We start from the raw sequence: 27,802 nt of genomic DNA on the forward strand, positions 1-27,802 counted from the left end.
GTCGTTCAAGACTCAACTGTGTATGTGTCTGATACTCAGATCGTTGACGGAACACAGATGTTTGCTGGCGGACAGATGGAAGCCGACAGCATTTCGAAGGAATCCAAAGGCAGGCTCAGCTGCTCACTTAGAGGGGGAGCAGAGAAAGCGGGGAAAGCCCTTCGAATGAGCCTGGGCGCCTCTAGCATGTTTGTCTAAAACAAGGCTTTGATATTCACCTTCCGGAACCATCCAAGACACCCCGTTGTCCAAACGCTTGGCTCACAGAGTCTGGTCATCCTCCAGCCCCCGCAAGCCCACATCCCTCCTCCCCCGGGGAGCCTCCATCAGGGCCGGTCCCAGCCCTCCCGCACACCCTGAACACCCACACCACGCCCAGCCACACCAGTGCCTGGTTCACGCCGTTCGCCTCTCTAGGAGACGCAGCCCCTCTGCTCTGCTTGACTCATTCCTACTAAAACATCCAATACTGTCCAAGCCCCATCCGTCCCATAAGAGCTGCTGTAACCCCTGCCCCACAGAGCCCCCCATGATATCCCCTCCCCTGGCCAGGCCTAGACCTGTGACCTTGACCACTGACCAGGCACCAGTCGTATATCATCCTGTGACAGGGGCTCTCCCTCTCTCCTAGCGAGGGTGAGGCCTGCATCTCTGTGTCCTGCTCCCCTGGTGCTCAGCGCCACGTGGCGTTCAGTAGACATTCGTTCATAACGCCAATGAGAGCCGTGCGGGCAAAGGGCAGGACCACCCGTCATGGCGCCCTCGGTGACCCATGCCCCTTGGTGGCCCCCTGCCGCGCCCACAGTCTGCCAGCAAGGTGAGCTTCCCCTCCTGATAACCTGTGCTCAGCCCAGCGTCCTCCTGCTTGTCAGGAGAGAAAAAAGCTGGGGCTTTCTCTTCCCACACTATGACTTTCCACTTCACTTGGCTGCATCGACGTTGGGCGAGAACAAGATGAGGTTCCCCTGGGGCCCCCTCCGTCACCCCCTCGACCACCCTTCCAACCGGGAGAAGCGTCCCCCGGCCGCCCGCCTCGGATGAAAGAGCCTTCCTCCAACTGTAAATTATTTCTAAACTGTGTATCTTGTTTAATGCGTTTCAAAATTGAAAGAAAATACTTCTCCCACAATTACAGTCATTTTGTAACTAAACCCCGCAGTTTCCCAGCTCCTTCCAAACCTACTGATTTTAAAACAGAAAAATACTGTCGTTTCCCAACATGGTCTTTATAGAGTAAGCCTGGGTGTGTACAGGCGACCACTTTCCTCTCCGGGATTATCCTAGGACTACTGGATTAAAGACAAATTAGGTAATATTGTATGCTGTTCTCTTTCAGAAAGATTCTGAAAGCCGGGTTTTAAGGGAAGCAGGGGCACATCAAAGCACACACCAGGGCAGGCAAGGACCTTGAGACCAGCGGAGGTGACAAGAGAAGCTGACCCCAGGAAAGACTTGGCACCTGGAGGCTGGAGGACTGTGTGCCAGTGACGGCCTGCCACCGGCCATGGGACCGATGGGTGTGCCTACCAGGACCTTCCAACATTGGGACAGCACCCACATACCTTTTCAAAAATGAGCTATAATCCAGAGGTTCATGGCGTGACATTTCCTGGTGCTTAGTCACTGTTCTCAATGGAAAAATAGAGGTACTCCCACTGCCCCCAAACAAGGCTTTAGGTGGAGTGAACCCCACCTGAACTTGACCCTGGGCCTTAAACTCCACGTGTGTCCCCAGAAGATGCTTGGATTCCCACTATTGAGCCATAAATAAACTAGGGGTTCTACGGCAACCACAGTCTCAAAAATGGTGAAAAAGTGAGGCAGCATCCTGAGAATTTAGGACAATGTGAAAAAGCCTTTTTTTCAGAGGCCAAATTTTACCTAGTGACGAATAAGTGACACTGTCTAAATGCCGCAAATCACGTGATTCGAGACACAACGGGACCACGGACATGGTACGTGCCTGCCACGAAATACACAAGTTATTGTTTAGTGGGTAGGATCTCAGTTTGGGAAGAAGAAAAAGTTCTGGAGTTGGATAGTGGTGATGGCTGCACAACAATGTGAATGTACTTAATGTCACTGAACTGTACACTTAAAAATGGTTAAAATGGCAAATTTGAGTTACGTATATTTTACTACAATAATGAAAATAATAAAACATTTCTAAGATCAAAAAAAAAAAAAAAAAAGCTGGCACAGAGCTGGCAATGAAGAGGAGGAAATATCCACTCAAATCCCTGGATCAGGTTGGGTCAAATCTCCCTTCGACTTTTCAGTTACTTGAGCCAATAAGTTTATTTATTTATTTATTTATTTTTCGGCCACCCCGCGCCTCATGCGGGATCTTAGTTCCCCGACCAGGGATGGAACCCGCGCCCCGTGCAGTGCAGGCGCAGAGTCTTAACCACTGGACCGCCAGGGAAGTCCCATAAATTTTTGTTTAAGTCTTAAAAGAAAAATTGGCCAAACTTCAAGAGAAGCAACCATTTTGCACTTTGGAAGGTCCAGGGGCGCTGTGAGCAAGGGGCTTCCAACGTACAGCAGTGACTCAGGTGCAGCGCAAACCAGGAGGCCCTCAACACACCCAAAGGGCTCTGAAAACCATGTAGGGAGCTCTAGCCCAAAGCCGAGCCAAGTGGTTCAGCCCCAGAGCTCTTTTTTTTCACTGGGAGTCAGTTTTCACCAGGTGGGAGATACAGAGCCATTGACCCCAAGCAAGCACTCAGCAGAAACCTTGCTTAGCCTCAGACACTTGTCATCTTGGATTTAAACTTGACCCGGCCTGCCCCTGTCGCAGGTGAGATAAAGGTCAGGGAACAAAAGAGTTCCTCGAGGCTCAGAATCTCCATGGTTAATCACTTCCCACCCGATTTGACAGCCACAGATATTTTTCCCTCTCGCCCTCAGGCATGATCTCAACACAGGGTGAACTTGAAACTCGCATTTGAGGTACACACGCAAAGCTGACACATGAGGGCTGGAAGGACACTCAGAAGGCCTGACTCTCGCACGGACTGTGGCGGGATGTGTTTGGCTTCCTCGGGGGGACAACACAGACCTTTGCACAGCGCTCAGAGTTCAACACTGGGGTCATCCCATCCAGAGATATGTAATCATCTTTTGCCCAAAAGCCACATACCTTAATTACATGTGGGAGCCAATCAACTTCTCGAAAATCATTGTACAGGTAGAGACCCGTGGATGTCAGGAAGACCCAGTTATATGTCCCAGACCAAAAGTACCCATTTGGGAAACAAATTGCTACAGTCACCTTGACAAACAGTTAGGCAGTATCTTACAAAGTTGAATATACATCTACCCCACGACCCAGTAGACCGAAGATAAATGAAAACAGAAGTCCACACGAAGACCTGTGCATGAATGGTCACAACGGCTTTATTCCTCATCACCCAAAACCAGAAACACCTTGAATGTCCGTTGAGTAAAGTCAAACGGTGGTGCATCCATACAATGCAAAGCCACTCAGCAAAAAAGAGGAACAACCACTGATACCCGAGATGACAAGCCTCCGACAGAGTCCGCTGAGTGAAAGAAGCCAGATGCCGAGACTACACACTGTTCGATCCCATCTATCTGAAATTCTAGAAAAGGCAAAACCATAGTGATAAAAAACAGGTCACTGGTTGCCGGGGCCAAGGTGGGGATGACTCCAAAGAGGTTAAAGGGGACCTCTTGGGGCGAAGGAGGGTTCTGTATCTCGACTGTGGTGGTAGTTATACAACTACGTATAATTACCAACATTCATTAAGGGTGCTCTTAAAATGGGTTGATTTTCTTTTACACAAATTACATCTCAATACTTTTTAAAGGTCCCCACCTCCGTTCTCCAAAAAATCAGTCTATAGACTCTGTCCCTGTCGTTCTTTAACAAATTTGCTGTCTGCACCTCTGTTCCGGCAGAAAGCTGTGGTTACATGGAACAAGAGGCTGGGGGGGAATCCCTGGTGTCCCGTCCTTGCTAGAAAAAGGTGGTCTATGTCAGGGCACACTTTCAGAAAGCCAGAATGGGATCCACAGGCTGGCCACTGATGTGTCCCAGGAAAAGCAGACAGACATAAAGCGTTCCACCCCAGAGGGGATGCATTCCGTCCCCCCACAGAAGAGGGGCCCCCAGAGAGGAGGGGTGCACCCCAGGTGATCACAGGTGAAGATGGAGCAGGTCATCCAGGTGCCCAGAGGGGAACATTACCCCAAGGATTAACCCTGTGAGTTCCTGGACCACTAAAGAAAGGCCAGCATGATCTTTAGAAACTGGCCGTAAAAAACACGAAGGATCCCGAGGCGTAAGCGCCACGAGCATCTGTAGCTCGAAGGAATAAGACGAGTCTGTGAAAGTCAGAGGGACAGGAACACAGCAGATGTAAGTACTGAGATGCGTCATCCCATAGAGCCTGGCCAGATTCTAGAGAACCAAACTTCTCTCTTTCTTCCTCACTAGAAAACAAACCATGAAGCTGCTTCTTTCGGGGGCACACAATGAAGGTCATCTATGTTATTTTTTCAAATTGACACATGCCCTGAGCCTGGGAAGATTCTTGAGCAGGCATGTGAAGTGCCCACGGTCGGAGTCTGCAGGTCAGCAAACTGACCACACTCCCTTCCCCCACCTCACTGTCCTGGAAGGTGTTGGGCAAACACAGGACGACCAACGCTACCACATTACATGCCAACCGTTGCTACCAATTTCTGTGAAATAACGACAGCATCACAGATTTTCTTGAAGCCAAAACCCCAAATAACACCAACAATACCACAAGAGTCCCCAAATTAAAGGTTGCAAAGGCCAGGCATGAAAGGACTGTAAGGCACCCCAGCCGTGGCCCTCAGTCTCTGCTGAACTCTGCCCACACTCCTGATTTCACAAGCCACAAGAAGGTGCTGGGCCATTTGCAACCAAACCCCAGGGAATTTGCAAAAATAGAGGAGGATAGCTAATGCCCCGACTCAGCAAAGAATCTACAACCTTCGCATTTCGCAGGGCTCCTCGTCAAACGAGCTTCCCCTACTCTACCTTCTGTCCTTCTTCCTCCCAAGGGCTATGCTCCTCACCCTTGGGAGGAAGGAGGGTTCTCTATGCTCTGTGGCCCCTCCAGGAGAAGAAATGGCCAATCATATCCTGTCTTTGGTTAGTTAACAAAAGATATAAACTACAGGGGAAAATGCGCAGGGTCGTTAGCTCATGAGTGGCCAAGGATCTGCATTCACTGCTCTCTGCCTGCATTCTATACCCATAGACACAACTAGGTTGTATTTTAAATTGCCTGCCCCAAAGCTGAGCTCCTCTCCTGGGAAGGGAGCTTCTCAAACACCAGCAAGTGCATCTCAGAACTGTAAAATGAATAAAGAGATACCTGAATTAAGTAGAGGCAGGAGACCAGAAGGGGGAGCTCTCACACCCTGCGACCATGGCACAGCCCAACGGGAAGAAGAAAAACGCCTCTTCTTTCCTGGTGAGGACTCAGCCAATGAAAAGCCATGGACTCTTTGTTTACTATAACCCTCCCAACTTCCTCTTCCCCTCTATAAAAGCATCCTCATTCTCTTGCTGTAGGGAGACTTACATGTGGCTCACCATGGTTGCAGACCCCAAATTGCAGTTCTCTGGTGATTCCTGATAAACCCATCTTTGCTGGAGAAATATCCGGCCATCTATTTATTTCAGATCAACAGAACTACCGCCAAAGACAGAGGCCAACCAACCAGGGTTAGGGATGCGTGTGCTGCAGGAAGCCGTGACCAAAATGAGCGCATCCTCGAGACCCCCCAGGTCTGCTCCAGCCACCCGCCCCCCCAGCCTTCCTGTGCCTTTAGCCTCAGCCTCCATCTCCCCATCTGTAAAATGGGGCACCATGCTGTGACACGGGTGTGTCGTGAAGAAAGAATGAGATGAAATCAGAGAAAGGGAGATGCCTGCTCCCTTTGGATAAATGTGCATACACCATGTCCCTGGCAACGTTATTAGATATTTCAAACTATAAACTGTTAACCAATACGATTACTGGAACCACCTTCCAGAAGTTATTAGCTTCCATTTAATAACAAGCCATTACCCACAAACAACCCATTAATTATCAGCCAACAAACGTCTTAAAGTTTCCAATGCTCGATGAATGATGTGATTTTTTTTTTTTTTAAATAATAAAACTGGAATTCTCCTGCACTTGAATGAGTTTCACCTGCCTCTGGGCGGCTTGGCTGTTGGCTGACTGCAGGAACACAGCAGAAATCTGGGAACAGCCTTCTCTTGAAACGCTGAGACCTTCCGAAGTCCAAACCCCAGTGTAATCAGAAAGTGGCAGTTCCTGTGCAGGGACTTATCCCTGACCGGGGTCGGGGGGGATGGCAGAGAGTCCCAGGGCTGGGGCTCCTCTCTGGCTGCCTCCCGCTCCCCACTGCGGGGAGCACGTCCGTCTGTCTGCCAGGGAGCTGTCACTGTGGGCTGTCCACCGGGTGCAGCTGGAGGGGCCAAGCTCTCGCTCTCACACCCTGACCTTTCTCCTCTCTCCCCGACCTTGTGCTAAGCAGACGTCCAGAGGAAAAACAGTGAGAACACTGACAAGCACCTCCGCTTCTGTTCCAGAAGCTTCTACATGCATCATTAGCTCGTTCAAACCTCGCAGCAGCTCCAAAGTAGCTATCATCACCCTCGTTTTTGCCAAGTTCACAGAGCAAATACGTGCTCAGGTGCAGGCCTGCCCGAGGGCATCACCCAGCCAGCCCACCACACCAAGCACCCTGACCCTTCACGGAAAAGCTTATTACACCCGCCCCGCGGGTCTCCCCCTCCGTGATTCTCAGCTCTGTGAGGGCAGACTGCCTTTTACTGACTTGTGTCTGCCACAGTGTAGCTCCTAGGGGATGTGCAAGAAAAGTTTTTGAAATGAATGAATCTAGAGATCAGAGGCCAACCCACAATATATGGAGTTGACCCCCAGAGAATGTTTGGCGGGTGACTGAAGGGTGCTGTGGGCAGACACTTCTGGCGACTCCTGCTCCCTTCGGATAAATGGGCGTGCGCCATGTCCCTGGCAATGTTACTGGATATTGCAAACGTCTTGAGAGTATGGTGGCCAGGCAGAGGACTTCAAGCTTCCCAACCCCCCCGGTCCTATTCCAGGGAGAGGCTGGATGAGGAAGGGACTCCTGGGACCTGCCACCCGTGTGGGGGGCAGGAGGGCGACACAGTGCAGTTAGCAAACCAGCCTGCCTTGCTCCTGTCCTCAGAGGACCTGTAGCTGAGTCCTCTTCAGCACTAGCCTGGTGACACCGCAAGAAATTCCAGTGACCTAAGATTGGGCCAAACGAAGCTGCTCACGAGTGGGTCCCTGGGGTGTATATGTACACGAAGGACTCCGTGGTTGGATACTCTGAGGAGACGGCACAGGGGGAGAGAACTTCTTTATCTCAAGACCACCGTCATAAGAAGCTATCAGCTTGCCTAGCCCACTCAAGAGAAAGTCCTAGAAAAAACAAAAACAAACTTAGCGTCTAGCGTCCACACACCACCTCACACCCATTAGGATGGCTACTCTCAAAAAAAAAAAAAAGAAAGAAATAATACATGTTGACAAGGATGTAGAGAAATTGGAACTCTTGTGCACTGTCGGTAGGAATGTAAAATGGTGCAGCCACTATGGAAAACAATATAGCAGTTCCTCAAAAAATTAAAAATAGAGCCACATGATCCAGCCATCCCACTTCTGAGTATTTACCCACGAGAATTGAAAGCAGGTCTCAAACAGATATTTGTATACCCCCATTCATAGCAGCATTATTCACAATAGCCAAAAAGTGGAAGCAATCCAAGTATCCATCAACAGAGGATGGGAGAAACAAAATGTGGTCTATATATAAAATGGAATAGCATTCACCCTTATAAAGGAAGGAAATTCTGACACCTGCTACAACATAGATGAAGCTTGAGGACATTATGCTAAGAGAAACAAGCCAGACGTAAAAGAACAAATACTGTGTGATTCCATTTATATGAGGTACTTAATCAAATTCATAGACAGAAAGTAGAATGGTAGTTGCCGGGGTTTGCAGGGAGGGAAAAATGAGGAGTTAAGTGTTTAATGGATACAGTTTCCATTTCACAAGAGGAAAACCTATGGAACTGGATGGTGGTGATGATTACACAATATGAATGTATTAAATACCACTGAACGATACACTTAAAATGCTTAAGATGGTAAATTTTATGTTGTGTATTTCACCACAATTTTTTAAAGTGTCCACACATGTTAAAATTAAAAGCACCCAATCCTTACTGCCCCATGGTTGACCAGATTACACTTCTTGTTTTGCTGTGATGTGTCTCCTCTTCGGCTTCACATCCATCTGGCGCCAATTTTATTAACGGCAGAATGAGATTCAAATCAACTTTCCTCCAGAGAAAGTATGAAGCCGAGAAGCAGGCGACTTGCCAGGATCAAAGAACAGGAAAATAAGCCGGCATCAGTTCAGAAGGTGCTGTCCTGTGGCCTAGCCCTTCTGAAACCTGCCATTTGGGGGAAGGGGGAGGGGGCGGGGCAGAAGGAGGACCAGGTTACAATCCAAACAATGTATTGTCACCGTCCATCCGGGTTCAAAATGTTTCTTTCGATGAGTCACAAAGGTTAGCTGGGAAGCTCTTAAATTAAAAACCCACAGGGTTTTCCTTTTATAGACTGTCCTCAGGAGACCTCTCACTGAGTGTTCCCTCGGTCCTCATCCCCAACTGGCAGCTGCTCTAAGCATGTGTGTTTACAGAAATACCAGTAGTTATTGCATGTTCCCTTCCATGTGATTAAGCATTGCCATAAAGCCCAGGCTGGATTAGAAATAGATTTTTCCCTTCTGAGAAAGGCTGAATGGGGCAAAGCCGGTGGCCATGGTGGGTGTCTTGTGCCACCTACTGGCCACTGGTGGGATTACAGAGCAATCGCCTTAGGGGTGGACCGGGCTTTGCCACCTGCCAGTGAGCAGGCCAGAACCGCTGCCCCGCCCACGCTGCAGGGCAGGGGGTAACTGGGAAATGCCACCAACCAACCGTCCCACACCGGAACTGATCTCCAGTCCTGTACTCCCTAGTGAAGGGCTCCAGTCACCTGAGCTATTGTCTAAGGAAGCAGCCCATTGGGTCTCTTGCTGCCAGGAGAAGGGCACTTCCGCACAAGGGGAACTTACAGGGCAGCACTATTCACCACGTGCATGTTTAGACTTGTAGATGAGGGGCGTGCACTCCACTGTGGTTTGCAACGTTATAGCACTTCCCAGGTAGCTTTGGACAAATGTATCTCTTTTGATCCTCATAACAACCTTATGAGGTAGGTTCCATTGTTCTTATTTTAGAGGTGAGGAAACCAAAACACAGAGAGGTCCGGTCACTGGGTTAAATACCTTTCTGTCACACAGAGGGAAATGGTTATTGGGGTACTTGCCTGGAAGCAGAACTACAACTCAGTGGTTCCTTTATCGTCTATTTTCCAAATCCAACACACCAACATAAAGTATTCTCTTAACAGTTTGGAAGATCCTACTTGAAAGTTCCACGAGCAAATGAGCATCCTCACCTCTGTAGCCACTGCCTCATTTCTTGGTTCATTTCAACAAATATGGATTGACCATATCCTTCTGAGTTCCAGGCAGGGCAGTAGGAATGAACTAACTACTCCATCACTTACCTTATGATAGGGGCACTCTTAACGCCAACAAAAGTTTGGCTATTTCCCAAATAAAAACTAACCTTAAATAATGAAACTTTGTCACCACGGAGGATATTCATGCTCTGAAGCCCATTCACAAAGATTTTGAGGCAAGCCATGCTCTCCTAGGTGACTACCTGGGGGAGTGACCCAGGGGCAGGAGCCCAGGGCAGAATGGGCTTCCCGGAGTGATGGAGGGTGGGCGATTTGAGCCCAGGTCCTGAGTTAGGACTGTGCTGGCACCATCATCCTGTTGGGCTGATATCCTGAAATCCAACGAGACCCTGGGGCTTCTGGCCTCCGGAAAGATGAGTGATCAAGCCACTGCAGTCACCAGCCTCCACCTGCAGCCACAAGGACCCCGGGCAAGGCTGTACAGACCCTGCCCCGGGGCAGAGGCAGCCCTAGAGGAGGGAGCCTCAGGGAGAAGGAGGGAGACAGGAGAAGGGCAGGTGGGGTTTGCTATCACTTTCTCCCCCGTCCTCCAGGCCCACCAAGAGGCCACTTTCCTGTCTTCTCAAGAGCCACGTGTGAAAACATTTGATCAGCCCCATGGCCAGGTCAGGGAGGATGAGGAAAGCTCTCCACCCCCCCACCCCCAGTCCTCCCTCTCCGGTGCCCTTGCAGACCCACTGTGTTCTGGGCTGTCTCCCCTACCTTCACCTTGCACATTCCCTTCGTTCCCCCCACCCTCACTGAATCTCAGTGCCCTTGTACTCAACCCCAGAGGTCTGCACCCGCCTCATTTGATCAGAACATGTCCTGTGCTTACCACCTTTTTACTCCCCACTCCATGGACTCACGGTGGGAACTCACGCTAAATGCCATCTTGAGAACGGTGATTTGTTTGTATGGTGGTTTCTGTGTGCCTGTCTAGTTTTTCTCCTCCTCCTCCCCCATGCCCCCCCATTCTCCTCCTTCTTTTATAAGAACCCAGCATGTAGGAACTACATTTATTTCATGCATATAAACCCAGGCACTTGACTAAATTATTGTGATGAATAACAGAACAGAAACAAATAAGACAGTGGAAACTGACATCAACTCTTTAAACAAGTATTTTCTTAATTTAAATAAATAAAGGACCAAATAAACTAGAACCTCAGTCTTCCTGTCCCATCAGTGCTTAGCAGTAGCCAGAGAGAAAACAACTTTGTACTTGAGGGAGTGATGTCCTTTTTGACCATAGTACTCCCAGCCATGACCATGACTTTCAGTGGCCCTTTCTTTGGCCCTGCTCACCGACCCTGTAACTCATAGGCCCCCTGAACTTCTGCACCCACTACACAGGAACGCTGGACTGCATGACCCAGTCAGCGCAATCCAGGATTGGCGCATAACATCATTTAACCTAAAAGCTCACTGAAGAGGGAACATTAGCATGGACCCAATCTCTATCAACAGGATAAAAATTACTTAACTTCTCTGAAAGAGAAATGGTCTCTAGATTAATCAACATCCATAAATACATTTGAGCTTCCTAATAAGTTGTCCTATAAATACTGCACATTATTTCTAATTAAAACAATATAAATCCTTCACACTCATGTAACCCTTTACACTTTCAAAATACTCTCCATATGTTATCATGGTAGCCCCTCAAGAACTACATGCAGTGATAATAAATACAATCCCTGTACATTAACAATTTAATATGGTGATATTTTCACAGTAATTTTAAAGTACAAATCCCCTAAGCATATATGTCCTCTGAAGCAGTTGAGTACACTGCCCTGGAGAATTTTTGCACAGCCACCCGGACGCTCTGTGTTGCTTTTCAGGGCTTCTCCCAGTAGGGGGCACTCTAAGCCAACCTAAGCACATCCACTAGGCACCATCAGCGCCCGATTCCTGGCTAAGGCCTAAGGGGTTTCATGCATCAGCCAGGCCTCCCAACAGCCCCGGAAGGTAGGGACTGCGCTGTGCTGGCCACGATCCCATATTCAGTGCCAGAGTGTTGGTATAATTACATCCTGGAACAAAAGACCATATTTGGAGCCACACTCTCTCCCCAAGGCGTTCTCTAACCCTCAAAGCCCTTCTACCTAAAACAAAGCACTTGAGTTTTGTTTCCCTCTCTGACCTATGAGGGGAAAAGGAAAGGAGGCCTTAGTAAGACCATGCCTGTCCCCTGTGCTGGGAGGCCATCCAGCCAGGCCTAAGTGGTCACAGAAAGACAAGGAGAAAGGCCTTGGTAGACTAGGGGGTCCTCAGACAGCCTGCTTGCTGTGGGCATTTCTCAGCCTCCTTTGGGGAAGAACAAGCAGCCATTCCCCAAAGAGGGCTCAACGGGCCACAGACGTTCTCCCCCAGCCCAGAATCATCTCTCCCCTCCCCCACCTGCCATGCTACCTCCAACTCCAAGTGCCCCCCCCATGCACCACGACCCTCAGTGTCAATAAGCCACACCCCCGTGGGAGTGCCCTCCCACACTGACTCTGGGCGTGGCCATGTTTTTCCTTTTCCGTCCTTTTACTTAACATGTGTGTTAAAAGCGTGTGGTTGGGTCTTGTTTTTTTATGCAATCTGGCAATTTCTGCCTTGAATTTCTGTCCTACCACTTTTCACCTACTGTAGGAAACTCTCATAGCTCAGCCTCAGCCTCCTGCACGGCTGCCATTAAGGGACTCACCTTTTCCTTGTGGTTGGATGGTGGGGAAGGCCATTGTTTGGGAGAGTCTGGGCTCATCTTTAGGTCCACCTCCTGCAGGGCTCGCAACCCAAGCACCACAGGAGTGTGTACGCTCTCTGCATTCTCTCTGCTGACCAGCTCTGTCTCCAGTACCACTTTCCCAGCAAAATTCCAGGGGAAGGGAGAGAGCTGTTGGGCAGGGAGATGGATATTTGCATGTGGAACTCTTTCAGACCCTAACAGCTTCCCCACACCCAGGACGTTTCTTCTCAGTCTGTGCTCACCTGCCCCCAGAGAACTCCAGGGCTCTCGACTCACCTGTAGGGGGTGTGTCCCTCTGCAATTCAGCCCATCGCAGCTTCCTTACATCTACCAGTCTTTGAAAACCCCATGAAACGTATGCTTTTTATTCTATATAGTTAATTCTTTTATCAACATGGGAGGAAATTGTTTATATCTTTCTACATCGTAATTAGAAGCAGACAACCCTATCTTGCTTAAGCCACTGACATTTGTGTTTCCGTTATACAACCAAGCTTAATTCCTGGGCTCATAGTATAGAAAAGACAATCACAACTAGCACTGAAGGTGTCCAGACAGCAGGGACGGTCAAGTACACGGGCACCAGTCTCACTGGAATTGTCTCTCATGTCTGCAAGCAGCTGCTGGCCACTACAAGATGCAAAAATTGAATTTGAAAACATTTGTACTGAGTCCAAGATCTCTAGTTTGTTGGCAATTTCCCATACCTCCTCTTATTACTTATCCACTTACTTCATATATTTAAGTTTTCTTCCGGCCCTTATTGACATTTGAGTTTGATACTCACTGAACACCGAGAAATTCCGTGCATGTGCCCCAGCAATCACGTCTACTCTGCTTTCCATGCAGATATTTTGCATCTCATGGCAAAGTTCCCATAAGCTCATTCATTTCTTTGCCTCTCATTTTCTACAAATATAATCATTTTCTATTAAAGTCAGATGGGAGAGTGCTTGGAATAGCATAGTGTCTCACAAATCTGGGATCCATCTTGGATCTCTTCCTAACAGTCACGAACACTGTCTAGCTCAGGGGCACTTCTCTCGCCCTTGGCATCACAAGAGAGACCTAGAGGCCACATCTGCCTGCAACGCCGGCCTCCATGGAAGACTCACATGTCTTCTGCTCTCCACCAGCAGGAGAGGGGGCACTGAGGTCTCTGGAGAGTGTGTGGCCTTGAGCACCTTTGTGCAGAGCCGGTCTCAGGGGATGTAGCCTCGGGACTACACAGAGGAAATAATCCGAGCTATTCAGGAGGGTGTTGAGGACAGAGAGGGAAGAACAACTGTGCCTGCAGAAGCCAATCTCCCAGTCCCAACTCCACCCCACCCCATCAAAACCTGAAAGAGCTCATCGCAAAACACAACCAGCCCTTACACTAGTGAGGAAAGTGGGTCTCTCTGCACGCAAGAGACCATTAAGCAGAAACCAAATTAGGCTGGCCATCTCCTCTTTGCTTGCGCCAGGGAAGAGAAGGGAAGTCTGCAGAGGAAGAAAGTACAAAACAGCACAATTCCTTGCTTTCTTTTTTTTAAAACTTTAAAAACCTTGAAACTATTGTAGATTCACAGAGTTGTAAGAAATAATACAGAGAGCCCGTATGTCCTTAAGCCAGGTTCCCATGGTACCAACTTGCATAACTACAGCACAATATCCCCAGCAGGAGAGGAGTTCTGAGGTCTCTGGTGCGTCTGGCCTCAACCACAAAATTGCCATTAATACAATCCATCCACCTTATTTATACTTCACTGCTTTTACATTCACTCAGTTGTCTGTGCGTGTGTGTGGTTCTATGCAATTTTATCACATGTGTGAATTTGTGTGACCGCCAGCAGAGTCAACATACACAACAGTCCCAGCACAAGGATTCCTCATGTTATCTCTTTAATAGCCACTTCACTTCCTACCCTCACTTCCTACTCTCACTTCCTACCCTCATCCCTAATCTCTGCCAACTACTAATATTTTCTCCATCTCTATAATTTCAATAATGCTATATAAATGGGATCATACAGTACATAACCTTTGAGATTGACTTTTTTCTCTCATAATTCTGTGAGTTATTACAGAATAACTTTCTTTTATTACTGAGCAGTGTTCTATGCTTCACTTTTCTTTAAAGGCATCTTATAGTCTCTTCTGATTTCATGGATTGATAGAAGAATGTGATTAATGTCACCTCTTCGTTTTCAAAATTGTTAGGTATAAAAATGATCGAATGAAAAGGAAAAGAAGTGTACGTGAAGCACTCTCAGTTTGCATTTGTCTTCCTAATTTGCATTTATGAATGCAGCTTTCAGGGAAACCACTTCCTGTGTTGAACAGAGTTTGTTAATAATAACAATAAAGGCTAGAAACTCAAAATGTAACCGCAACAAAAATGTTACTGTCCTGGACCTCTGGTTACAAACAAGACGGAGTAGATGAACTTCTCCCTATTCTTCCTGCTAAGAACAGTGATAACACCTGGATATTATATATGAAACATGAGAAGACTCAAAGGTGGAGAGAAAAAAGCAGATTGGATAAGGACCCCAGGACCTGAGGAACAACACGGCAGTAAGTTTTTCAGGTTTTTTCTTGGCTTCTTATATCTCAGACTGGGCTGAAGAAGCCAGCAAACTAGAGGCTTCAATGGGTGCAGACAAAAAAGCCCCCAAGAAAAGCCTGCTCTTTTTAGCCAAAGGATCAGGAAAACGGCAACCTAGCAAGACAGAAAACTTCTGGGCAATAACCACCATACTCCAGACAAACACCATGAAAAAAAGGGGACCCGCACTTGTTACTGAAGGCTGAGTGAAGAACCTAAACTTCCACCCTCTTCTGGTTGTAACAAGATGCTCTGCCCTTCCCTCCACAGCCAGGATGGTGTCAGTCAGGGCTGAGTGAGAGCCCAGAATTCTCATCCATGCCTGGCAACAATGAGGCATGCCCCCACCACGTGCAGTGCCAGTGGAAGCCACACAGAGATCCTGGACTCTCAGATGAGCAACCACTAAATAACTGACACAAAGAAATACACTCAAAAACACTACAAAGCCAAAATGAAATTATAAAATATATTCAAGCAACTCACAGGAAGGCAGGAAAAAGGAAACAGAGAGACAAAAGAGAGAACAAAAAGGAAACAAAAAAGAAAATGGCAGACTTAGCCCTAACATGAATCCTGACGTTAAATGTAAATAGTCTAAATACACCTCTGAGGGACTTCCCTGGCGGTCCAGTGGTTAAGGCTCTGTGCTTCCACTGCAGGGGGCATGGGTTCGATCCCTGGTCAGGGAACTAAGATCCTGCATGCTGCACGGTGTGGCCAATAAATGAATGAATGAATAAATAAATAAATACACCTATTAAAAGGCAGAGATTGGCAGAGTGCATTGGAAAACATGACCCAACCATATACCGTCTACATGAAATTCACTTCAAATATAACAATAGAAGTAGGTTGGCCATAAAAGAATGGAAAAAGATATGCTATGTAAACATCAGTCAAAAGAAAACAGAATGGCTACATTCATATCAAATAAAGTAAACTTCAGAGCAAAGAAAATTTCTCAAAAGATGTAATAGGAAATGTTATCTAAATGTTCCCAAAATACACAGAACAATTCCAAGCTCTTTCTCAAAGCCAAATCCGTGACAACTCTACTTGGGAACTCTGAGTATTTCCTCTAGCTGCCCAGCTGAGAAGACAGTAACTAAGCTACTCTTCTCCCCGAAATGGAAGAAGGTGAGCACCCAGTGTACAAAAGGGGCTCTTTGAGAAAAAGGCTCAGAGCAGATTTGTCTCATCAAGGACTCCAGCTACATCCCAGCTAAGTGAAGAAGCGAGACAAGAGATGCACAGGCCAAAAAGGATTGCTCCACTTGGCTCCCACCCACACTCTGGGGATCATACATTAACAGATGTTAGCCCCAGATGCACCAAGAGAGTGCTGCGGGGAGAGAGGAGGGGTGATTCAAGATTCTTGAGAATAAACAGAGGTTTCCACCAAACCTGTCACAATCCAGGTCAACGTGGCAAGCTCTTCCGTAAGCTCTGGTCATCTGAGGGCAGTACTCAGGGAGTGCCCGGCACAGGGAGGAGACTGCCGGCTGTGGGGTTTGGGATCATTCTGTGGAGTTCTCCTCCTTGACTTCAGTACCATCCGGTGGATCCAACGTATCTCCATTCACAATTTAAAACAGTCTCCAAATCTTGTCAAAGCAACCGGTTTATACCATCCACCCACTGCAAGAGATGAATTTACAGTATTGTACTGGGTCCCTGGGTGCATTCCAGAGTGAGATGTGGTTACTCAGCTTTAAGGCTGAGGAACAGAAATTACCCTCCTAGTCTAAACTGCAGCTTCTATACTTGTTCTACATCTTTATTCAAATTCATTAAGTCATTAGTCCCTACTGGGAGAATGGTACATGTACATGCATTGCTGTGTGGTTCACAAAGATATGTTCAAGGTTATTATATTACAGTACCCTCAGAATCACAGGCATAACTAACTCGTCCAGAGTGATTCAGATTAGTCATAATGCCTTGAATCTAGGACACCTGTCTCTCAGTGCGGGGGCAGCACCAGACCCACACTGGGGAAAACAGCAAGTCCCATGGGATATGTTTCCATTCATCCTCTGCTGTACCTCTGTGAGTTCATGGTTTTTCCTCTGTTGCTGACGGTGTAACCCTAACAAAGGCCTCCTCTAATTTCAGTAATCAAATATGACCTGGTCAGCCGAGAGCATGGGGGGATGCCCTCATAATCCCTGATAGTGTGTCTCAGGAAAGTTGACTTCTCGACGTGCAGCTACAGCAGCGACCTCTATCGAACGTGAATGTTGGCGTCCATTCCACAAAAAAACTGTAAAGTCTCTACTGTGTTCTTCAAAAGGCCATGCAAGAATCATCCTCCTGACCCCCTCCTGGACTCACAGCGCAAACCTGCAGTGGAAAGAACAGCCAACATCCTACCACCACCACCAACGCCCACAGAGAAAGCCAGTTGGGTTCACAGCTCACGCCCTATCAAGGACGAGGCAGTGGAGGAAACCCACAGACATCTTCCCAGCATCAGCAGCCAGAGACAGAGCCCAGCTGCACTTTGCTGCTAGCAGTCTCATAAAGACGGGGATACAGAGGCTGGTACCACAAGCATCACCACCATTACCACCACACGGGAAAAGAAACGAGCTTTGCAGAGCTTCTCAGCACAGGAAGGGTGGAAACAGAGGTGAACACTTAAGTGAAAGACCAAGATAGCCTCCTCCCCCTCCCCCTTCAAGTTCGGAGAGCTGACACCACCAGGAAGGGAGGCAAGGAGGACACACCTCTCCTCCCCTTGCCTCCAGAATGATCCCAGGAAGCTCCACGGCCATCAGCACCCTACTTAACACCCAAGTCATAGGCAAGTTGAGAGAGGGAATGTTTTAAAGGAAAAGCATAGGGGCTTCCCTGGTGGCGCAGTGGTTAAGAAACCGCCTGCCAATGCAGGGGACACGGGTTCGAGCCCTGGCCCAGGAGGATCCCACATACCGTGGAACAACTGAGCCCATGCGCCACAACTACTGAGCCTGCACTCTGGAGCCCGTGAGCCACAACTACTGAAGCCTGCTCTCCACAACTACTGAAGCCTGCGCGCCTAGAGCCCGTGCTCCGCAACAAGAGAAGAGACCGCAATGAGAAGCCCGTGCACCGCAACGAAGAGTAGCCCCCGCTCGCCGCAACTAGAGGAAAGCCCGCTCGCAGCAACGAAGACCCAGCGCAGCCAAAAATAAATAAATCAATAATAAAGGAAAAGTATGACCCCTTCGATTTAGTCCTGCATAGACATGGCCTGAGGAAGCGAAAGAAGAGAGAGAATACTCTCTGTCAAGCCCCCCATCCCCCCACCCACCCGGGAATCCCCTGCTAGTGGTTCTTGGAGCTAAATCCTGAAGAGCAGAGCCCCTGGCCAGGCTCAGAAGCTGATGCGTCCTGTGTGCTCTCCACATGGCATTCAAAATTTTTTAATTTGTTGCCATTGTTTAAAATTTGGAAGATTTCACATTACAAAAAATATAATTTCTGGCTTCTTTCGAAACATCATAAGACCCAGACTCCCGTGAGTTAAGAATCCCCTGCCTAAGCCAACATGTGGAACTGGGGTGGGTGACAGCCACTCCCCATGACTGATGCCCTCTCGAACCCTCTAGGCCTCCAGCTCTGTGGCCTCTCTGGCTTCACCGTGGTGGTGCTGACTGGTCCCAGAAGACATCTGTGGTGGAGTCCACGCTAGTGACAATGCCAAACTTGCCTCCCCCCACCCCATCTATGCTGGAGATTTCTAGGACATAAAAATTTCCAGAATATAGACTCCATAAAGAAGCTCCTGCTCCCTTTCCCTTCACCACACTCCCCGCTCCCCGCAAACAAAACAAAACAAAACAAAAAAATTGCCCTCCAAGAGTCACATCTCACTAGGAGAAAACTTATCTGGTGTGAAATCTGAAGAATGGAGGAAGCAGGAATCTAGCCACCAAGCTGAAGGGCAGCCCTGGCTTCAAGGATAACCCCTCAATGGGCTGGAATTAGGGGTGGAGACCACAGACCCAACCAGAGTCAGGAATAGTGTCTCAGAGGGAGAAGATGCCCTCAGCTCCAGACCCCACAGGGCACTTCTCATGGGGCACCAGTCAGAGGGAACCATGGCAGAACCTGCGGTCACTCCACCCCAAAACTTGGCACCCAGGTTCCCAGTGGGAAGAATGCTTTTCAAGGGATCTGGCCTCTGCCATGTAGTGCTTGTGTGTGGTCTTGGGCTAGACCCTGGTGCTTTCAGGGCCACTGTTTTCTCATTTATCAATAAAGAGTTTAAAATGAGTAAATTTCAAATGGCTTTTAGCAATGAAATATTTTTTTCAAACTGATTTCTCTACCAATCCCCAGTTAAAAAAAAAAAAAACAGACACGCATTAGAGTAGTGGTTGCCTAGAGCTGGAGGTGAGAATGGGGAGTGACTGCAAATGAGCAGGAGGGATCTTTTGGGGGGATGGACATGTTCCAAAATTAGACTGTGGTGATCACTGTTGAACTCCGTGTAAATACACTAAAATTCATTGAATTGTATGTTTAAAATGAGTGACTATTATGTAACATACATCAATAAAGCAGTTTAAAACAACCCAATCAAAAAATGGGCTGAAGACCTAAATAGTCCTTTCTCCAAAGAAGACATACAGATGGCCAATAGGCACATGAAAAGCTGTTCACCATTGTTAATTAGAGAAATGCAAATCAAAACTACAATGAAGTACCACCTCACACCAGTCAGAATGGCCATCATTAAAAAGTCTACAAATAGGAATTCCCTGGTGGTCCAGTGGTTAGGACTCAGTGCTTCCACTACAGGAGGCACAGGTTTGATCCCTGATCAAGGAACTAAGATCCCACATGCCATGCGGCACAGCCCAAAAAAAAAAAAAAAAAAAAAAGTCTACAAATAACAAATGCTGGAGAGGATGTGGAGAAAAGAGAACCCTCCTACACTGATGGTGGGAATGTAAACTGATGCAGCCACTATGGAAAACAGTATGGAGTTTCCTCAAAAAACTGAAAATAGAGTTACCATATGATCCAGCAATCCCACTATCCCACTCCTGGGTGTATATCCGAATAAAACTAATTCAAAAAGATACATGCACCCCTATGTTCACAGCAGCACTATTCACAATAGCCAAGACATGGAAGCAACCTAAATGTCCATCAACAGATGAATGGATGTGGTTCATATATACAATGGAATATTACTCAGCCACAAAAAAGAATGAAATAATGCCATTTGCAGCAACATGGATGGACCTAGAGATTATCATACTAAGCAAAGTATGTCAGAAAGAGACAAATACCATATGATATCACTTATATGTGGAATCTAAAATATGACACAAATGAACCTATCTACAAAACAGAAACAGACTCACAGACATAGAGAACAGACTTGTGGTTGCCAAGGGGGAAGGGGGGTGGGGAACGGATGGATTGGGAGGTTGAGATTAGCAGATGCAAACTATTATATATAGAATGGATAAACAACAAGGTCCTACTGTATAGCACAGGGAACTATATTCAATATCCTATGATATACCATAATGGAAAAGAATATGAAAAAGAATATGTATGAGATATATATATATATATATATATATATATATATATATATATATGTATAACTGAATCACTTTGCTGTACAGCAGAGGTTAACACAACATTGTAAATCAACTATATTTCAATAAAATTTTTAAAAAACTGATAGAAGTAAAGAACAGATGATGGATGGTTACCAGAAGCAGGGACTGGGGGGCAGGTGAAATGGTTGAAGGTGGTCGAAAGGTATAAACTTCCAATTATAAAAGAAATAAGTCCTGAGGATGTGATGTACAGCATGGTGACTATATAATTAACACTGCTGTATGGTGTACTTGAGAGGTGCTAAGAAAGTAAGTCCTAAAAGTTCTTATTACAGGGAAAAAAAATTTTTTGTAACTATATGAGGTGATAAATGTTAACTAAACTTAGACTGTGGTGACCATTTTGCAATATATACATATGTCAAGTAGTTATACTGTACACCATAAACTTATACAGTGTTGTACCTCAATTTCATTTCAATAAAACCAGAAGAAAAAAATGGTTAAAAAAAAGAGGATGTTAAAAGATAAGCTATAGACTGGGAGAAAATATTTGCAAACCACATATCTTACAAAGGACTTGTATCTGGGATATACGTAAAAAGCTCTCAAAACTCAACAGTAAAGAAGTAGTTCAATTAGAAAAAAAACATGAACAGAGATTTCACCAAAGAGGATATACAGACAGCAAATAAACACATGAAATCAATATCATCATGGAATATCATTAGAGAAGTGCCGATTAAAACCACAACGAGATATGGTTAAAATAAAAAGTGATAACCCAAATGCTGACAATGATGTGGAGAAAGTGGATCACTGATACATTCCTGGTGGGGATGTAAAATGATAGGGCCACTCTAGAAGAGTATGGCAGATTCTTACAAAACTAAATATGCACTTGACCATAGAACCATGGATTCCTACTAAGCAATAAAAAGGAATAAACTATTGATTTATGCAACAAATTAAATAGTTCTCAAGGGAATTATGCAAATTAAAAATAAAAGCCAGATCAGAAGATAATACACTATCTGTTTCCGTTTATGTATTTTTGAAATAACAAAATTATATAGATGAAGAAGAGAATAGTGGTTGCCAGGGGTTGTGGGTGGAGATACAATAAAAAAGTAGCATGAAGGATCCTTATAATAGAACTGTTCTATACCTTTGTGGTGGTGTACATGAGTGTACACATGTGATAAAATTGCACAGAACTAAATACACACATAAGTGATTGCATATAAAACTGGGGAAATCTGAATAAGGTCAATGGGTTTTATCAATGCCAATTTCCTATTGTGATACTGTGGTATAGATATGCAAGTTTGTATCACTGAAGGAAATTTGGTGAAAGGTATATAGGATGTGTCATTACTTACAACTGCGTTTATGAATCTACAATTATCTCAAAATGAAAAAGTTAATTTTTAAAATCTCAATATGATTATAGTTAAACACCAATCAGAAGGGAGTAAAAATAAACTACACTGGGAAGGAGACGCAAGAGGGAGGAGATATGGGGATATATATATATGTATAGCTGATTCACTTTGTTATAAAGCAGAAACTAACACACCATTGTAAAGCAATTATACTCCAATAAAGATGTTTAATAAATAAATAAAAATCAAATAAAGTACATTAATAACTTTACTATGAATATTAATCAACTTGTAATTTTGTATTTTCTCAATTTTTTGATATATGGATGAATCACTTTCATTTGGAATCATTAATTGGTTAGATGAAACACAAGATGAGGTTCAGAGGTAATACTGGGGTAAGAGGAAGTGATCCCAGTGTTCAGGCTGGGACACTAACTCCTTCCTCCTTGAGGCCCACAGTCTTTTCCTTGAGAGCCTTTTATAAACCAAAGAGCAGGTCCTGGTGGAATGGTGTGATGTCATCAGTGACTCATGGCAAGGGCTCCGGAATCTCGGAAGCCATTTGATCCCGAACACTTGGCTACAGTCAGTGCTCTTCTCACGCTGTTGTGAGGCTGCATTCTGGGAAAAGGTGAGGGCCTAGATCTTGAGGGAGCTTCCAGGTGCTTACTTGGGGTGGGCGTCACTCTCTTCTGTACTAAGGTGAGTCTTGGATCCTGAACTATGTTCCTCCAAGCTGTCGCAGGGGATGGGGAAGGGATCACCTGTGAACCTCCAGATGAGTGACTGGGACGCAGTAGGAATACAAATAGGTCTCGAGTTTGGGGAGAAAAGAGAACAGGAGGGGATGTGGGCAAAAGGAGAACGAAATGAATATGGGGGAAGGAGGAGAGACAGTAAAGCGACTCTACAGAGAACTCGACCTCAAGAGCCCCGGGAGCATGTGGACACTTTGTCACCCAGGAGGAACACTGCCTTCGGAGGCAGCAGGCGGCACTGGCCTTCTTGAGGGGGAACTGCCTCAATCAGCTTCCAGGGCCATTTCGGACAGGCCTGGGCTACTCTGGTCAGATTTTTGCCAGGTTGGATTGCTGTAACTTTATAGTGGTTCACAGGGATATTTAGGCAGAGCCGATGACATAAGCGTGTAAGGTAGGCCAGCTCAACCCTAATGGAAATGTGACTGAGGCTCAACTGTGGCTGCCACTAGCCTTCTTCCCCTGAGCACCGCTCAGACACGAGTTCTAATCCCAAGTCCAAAGAGCTCTAGCCACGGTCAAGGAACAAATCCTAGGCAAATTAGGTCAGCATTTCCTCATCTGTAAACAGGCAAGTTACACACCTTACCTCACACCTCCTTGTAAGGATTGAATGAGGTAATCCCAATGCACTAATCAATATCTGAAGTTTACTAAGCAATTATTGTTAGCTAATGTTATTGCCATTTTAATTATTATTAGGTCTCACAAGAAGCAGGTTCAGTGGAAAGAAATGGCCTGGTCAGAATCAAGTTGGTTTCTTTCCATTTTTTTGTATCCAGAAAAGACAGGATATCCCTCTGAGCTCCACATCGGCTGCCTCAGAGACTGCTGCAAGCCCACAGGACCCGGCAAAAAAGAGTCAGAGGCAAAGGCAGCGCATGGAAGGGAAGCCAGGTGTGTGTGGTCATTCACACTTATCCCTGCTCTCTGAATGAATGAAAGTGATAGATCATCATGGCTCCAGCATCACTTCTTCTTCCCTGGACTCTCATGAGTGTGGGTCTGCAGAGGGCAGGGGAAAGGGTGTCCAGGGTGAGACAGGAGGTCACTCTCTTGTTCACCTTTGTAGTTATTAAAGACATCGATGACCAGAGTTTCACATTTGTCTCCACAGAGGTGCCCCCCAGGCAGAAAGATCCATGGAAAGAGGCAGAGGAGAGCAGTTTTTCCCTGGCAAAGAAAGGTAAATATTAATTCAGTTCCTACCCTCCTTTATGGACAAAGTGCAAAGGGGGTGATGGCCATTCTTATCCTTCAGATGTCACATGCAACATACTCAAGGTGAGTGAGAAGCGAAGAGCGCAGTGTTTCCCAGGGGGGTCCCTCCCCTGATCACACGGGGTCCTTCCTCTCTCCTGGCAGCTGCTCAGGATGGGAGCCCTCTGGCCTCCAGTTCTGCCTCTCCAGAGGCTGTCTCTGAGCAGAGAACCCGGAGGATGAGAGGCCAGAAGAGGAAGAGACTGATGGATGTCAAGGGAGGTGTGGTGTCCTCAGCTTCCTTGGCCCTGAACAGAACATCAGTTACTGCTGAGTAACCACTTGTTGTCTTGTCTTCAGGAGGCAGGGTTCAATCTTCAGGGTGAGCTGCGAGGGAAGACTCAGGACCTCCCAGGTGGGTCAGGTCTGTGCTCACACAGAGTCTTGTTCCTGCAGCTGCCCAGGAGAGCAGCCCCCTGGCCTCCAATCCCACCTCCTCGGAAGCTGTCTCCGAGCTGAAGTCCTGGAAGAAGTGTGGGCAGAGGAGGAACATGTGGACCGTCAATCATGTTGAGGGAACGAAACTCAGGATGAACAAGAGAAGATCCAGTTATCGTCCAGAAGACCAGGAGGACTTCTACCGGCTGCTGGGTCTGTGCTCTGAGCCGGTGGAGTGTCAGGTCCCTTCCACACCGAGGATCCCAGAGGCTCCAGGATCATGGCCAAACCTCCCCCTGGGGCTCAGAGCTGTGAGGTATCCAGGTGGCACAGAAGCAGATCACTCTGTTTCCACAGTTCTACTGCGGTGCTGATGGGTTTTCATCTGAGACAAGTTCTTGGAGGGCGAAGGGAAAAAAGGACTCACGGTTGAGTCTTCAATTATCAAGACATTTTAGGACAAATCAAGGGAGGAATCCCCTGCCCACGTTTATTCCCTCCAGTTAAGATTTTAGAGATTAGTGATGAAAGGACAAACTAGATCTCGCTGCCTTTATGCTCAAAGTGGGAGGAGACCAAAAAAAATTACAGAAATAAGTTGCTCTCAGCCAGTGACAAATGCAGAGAAGGAAAAGGCAATGACACCTAGAGATGGGCTGTGAGCAAGAGTAGGAGAGCTTTGTGACACAGATATTCAGGGAAGGTCTGCAGAGAAGGTGATGTCAGGACCAGAGGCAGGACCGAGTGTGGCAGGTTGGGGGATGGACACGGAGCTGACACTGCCCAATGCAGCACACACTAGCCACATGCAGTTCTTCAAATTTAATTCTACGTGAGTTAAAATAAACTTCTGAAATTCAGTTCCTGGTTCTCACCAGCCACATTTCATAAGCTCAGTAGCCACACACGGCTAATGGCTACCGTACTGGACAGCAAGCTACAGAATATTTTCATCATCACAGAAAGCAATGCCCTTCTGGGAGCCAGGCGGCCTGGACAAGGCTCAGGGAAGGCGAAATGATCCATGACCCCTCCATCCTCCTGTCTGGGTAAGTGTCATTGTCCGGGGCAAGGTGTGAAGGACAAGGAGGACCTGGCATTCTCAGGCCATCACTGGAAAATGGCACCTCCAGGGACAACTCTAATCCCAGATGAGCCTGCTGGGGCCAGGGGAGGCCAGGTCATTATCAGCAGGAAGTGAAGGGGTCCAGGAGAAGGAGGGTAGAATGCCCAGTGCCCCCCCACCCCCGCCCAGGGGGGTATGAACTCTCCACTGCCCACATAGGATGCTCAGTTATCAGGTGGGGCAGGAAAGCGTTGCACAGTCACAGTATGATGAAGTGACAGGGATGTAGTGCCCAGAGGCCCAAGGCCACAGCCAAGCTTTGGCTAGAGGAAAGTTATGCTAAACTTTGAGAACCAGTTCATATCTCTTTATGAAACACACATACCCACCCATGTGTTGAAGATTAAATAACAATAGCAAAATCCCTGCCCCACAGCTGAGACTCACTCTCCCTGGGTCAATGGAAGGAACAGCTTTGTCACTGTTAAGGCTCTGAGCCTTCCTGGGGGAAGAGAGCTGACTCTACTTCCTGAAACCGAGGAACTGGGAGAAGTTTCCAGTTCTCCTCCTCCCTGTGAAATGTCCCACAACCCCAGGCTCGCTGCTCCCAGAAGGGCTGCTCCAAGGCCCTCATCGCGTCTCCCTTCCTTTACAGAGGACCCTGTTATCCAGAGCTTCTTGGAAGCTGATATTTTCCTGAAAGTGTCTGACAAGGTACTCACAGCACTACAATTATGAGGGACCAAGGGGTCCCTGGGGGTGGGGACGGAGGACAAGGTGTCTGCCTGAGCAGAAGCCCTGGAGAGACCCGCCCTTGGTGCCAGAAAGGAAGAAAGGACACACTGCCGGTGCCCCGGCCCTTGGGCATCTCCTCCCTGGCCTCCCGTCAGCTCATCTCCGCATGTCAAAGGGCCATGAGACCCTTAGCAAGGCCCACCCTGGGTGGCTTTCCCACCTGGCCTCTGGATGGGGGCGGGACGCGTGGCCCACTCAGGACACTGGCCCTGCCATCGACCCCTGGCCACCCCTCCCCCACCCTCTGTCTCCACGCAGTACCTGCTCTCCATGGTGGTGGAGTACTTCGGGCGTGTCGGGCTGCCTGGTCACCTCTACAACAGGATCCACTTCTTCCTGGCCCTGTTAGCAATGCCCGAGGGCCCCGAGTGGTGGTTCAAGGCCCTCAAGGGGTCACATGGTCAGAGGAGGGGAAGGCAATGAGGAAGGTCCTGGGACAACGAACGTAGCCAGGAAACACCATTTGCTGCCCAGAGACTGAGGGAAAGTCCCAGGGAAATGGCGACAGCCAGAACCTTGACCTGGGCCGGGCACAGCATGGGCCCAGCAGCCTTGGTGCTGAGGACGGTCCTGCCCTCTGTGGGCCCGGGTGCTCCTCCAGGATGACCTCAGCAGCCTCTCTCCACTGCCTCGCCTGAGAGCCCTTGTGGGGGCCGGGACCAGCGAGCCCTCTTTTCTGGTGGCAGCTACATCGCCTCCGACATGGAGGAGGACAACCCCACGTCCAAGCGGAGCATCTTCCAGTTCCTGCTGGGCAGGGAGCACTGGCCAGACCGCTACAAGGAGTTCCTCAAGGTGAAGGTGGAATTCTTCCATGCGATGGGGCACCAAGCCTGGGTCACCCCGGATTTGTGTGAGGAGGTCTGTCGGGGATGAGGGCCGGGGAACGCACCCCAGAGGTGGAGGGGCTGGGCCCCTCCTCCAGGCGCTCGCCCTGCTGTGCTTCCCTTTCAGATCCAGGCCCAGAACCCACATCACTGGGTCTGGAGTCGAGCGCGCCAGTGCGCCCCCTAGGTTCCCAAGGAATGGAGCAGGGGCTGCAGGTGGTCCAGGTGAGTACTGGGCCTCCTGGTGGGGACAACCCCACCCCGTGCCCTGTAGCCACCTCCAGGGCTGGTGGTCACGAGGAAGTGCCACTGCATCCCTTAATGCACGGTTAGCCTAGTAAGGGCTCTGAGAACTCCCACGGTACAGAAAGTAATTACTGTGTTTATACAGAAATTCTCCAAATGGATTCAATTATGGAATCATTTACTATGCTATACAAGGTCCCAATTTGTATATCAATTTCTTTTTTTTCTTCTTTTTTAGGAAAACTCTTGGAAATGCTGATCTAAGTAATGAATGAAAACCTCTGCAGGGTTTTGATCTGAGTTGCATTTTTAAATATAAATACATGAAAAACACTGAGGTCATCCTTTCTGGAAAAGGAGCCATTACCATGGTGGCTCTTGGGAGAAAAGAGAACGATTCACTCCAACACGTCATCACAGGTTTTGTGCGCTTTGCTCACACTTGCTGCAAGCTACCCTGAGCGGGGCCCCTGCAGGACGCGTCAGGGTCTAGCCTCACGTGGACGCAAGGAGCCCCTAGGGCTCCCTAGTCTCTGAACA

The 27,802-nt window shown here is 47.7% G+C and overlaps 1 protein-coding gene across 1 annotated transcript; it reads left to right on the forward strand.

Annotated features, from left to right (window-relative positions):
• Positions 1–753: 753 nt before the first annotated feature.
• On the forward strand, positions 754–27,203 carry LOC132377308 (putative speedy protein E7). The gene is made up of 8 exons (XM_059943485.1): positions 754–817; positions 23,763–23,876; positions 24,056–24,172; positions 24,347–24,541; positions 26,050–26,108; positions 26,448–26,533; positions 26,876–27,050; positions 27,144–27,203. The coding sequence occupies exons 1-8, from the start codon at positions 754–756 to the stop codon at positions 27,201–27,203; spliced, it is 870 nt and encodes a 289-aa protein (XP_059799468.1).
• The last annotated feature ends 599 nt before the right edge of the window (positions 27,204–27,802 follow it).

Source organism: Balaenoptera ricei, chromosome 13 (assembly GCF_028023285.1).
Source record: "Balaenoptera ricei isolate mBalRic1 chromosome 13, mBalRic1.hap2, whole genome shotgun sequence".
In the NCBI taxonomy this organism is placed as follows: Eukaryota; Metazoa; Chordata; class Mammalia; order Artiodactyla; family Balaenopteridae; genus Balaenoptera; species Balaenoptera ricei.

Coding starts and splice junctions, on each gene's coding strand:
- LOC132377308 (XM_059943485.1), top strand. CDS start 754: ATGGCGCCCTCGGTGACCCATGCCCCTTGGTGGCCCCCTGCCGCGCCC. Junction 818..23,762: donor GCCCACAGTCTGCCAGCAAG/GTGAGCTTCCCC, acceptor TCACCTTTGTAG/TTATTAAAGACATCGATGAC. Junction 26,534..26,875: donor ATCCACTTCTTCCTGGCCCT/GTTAGCAATGCC, acceptor TTCTGGTGGCAG/CTACATCGCCTCCGACATGG.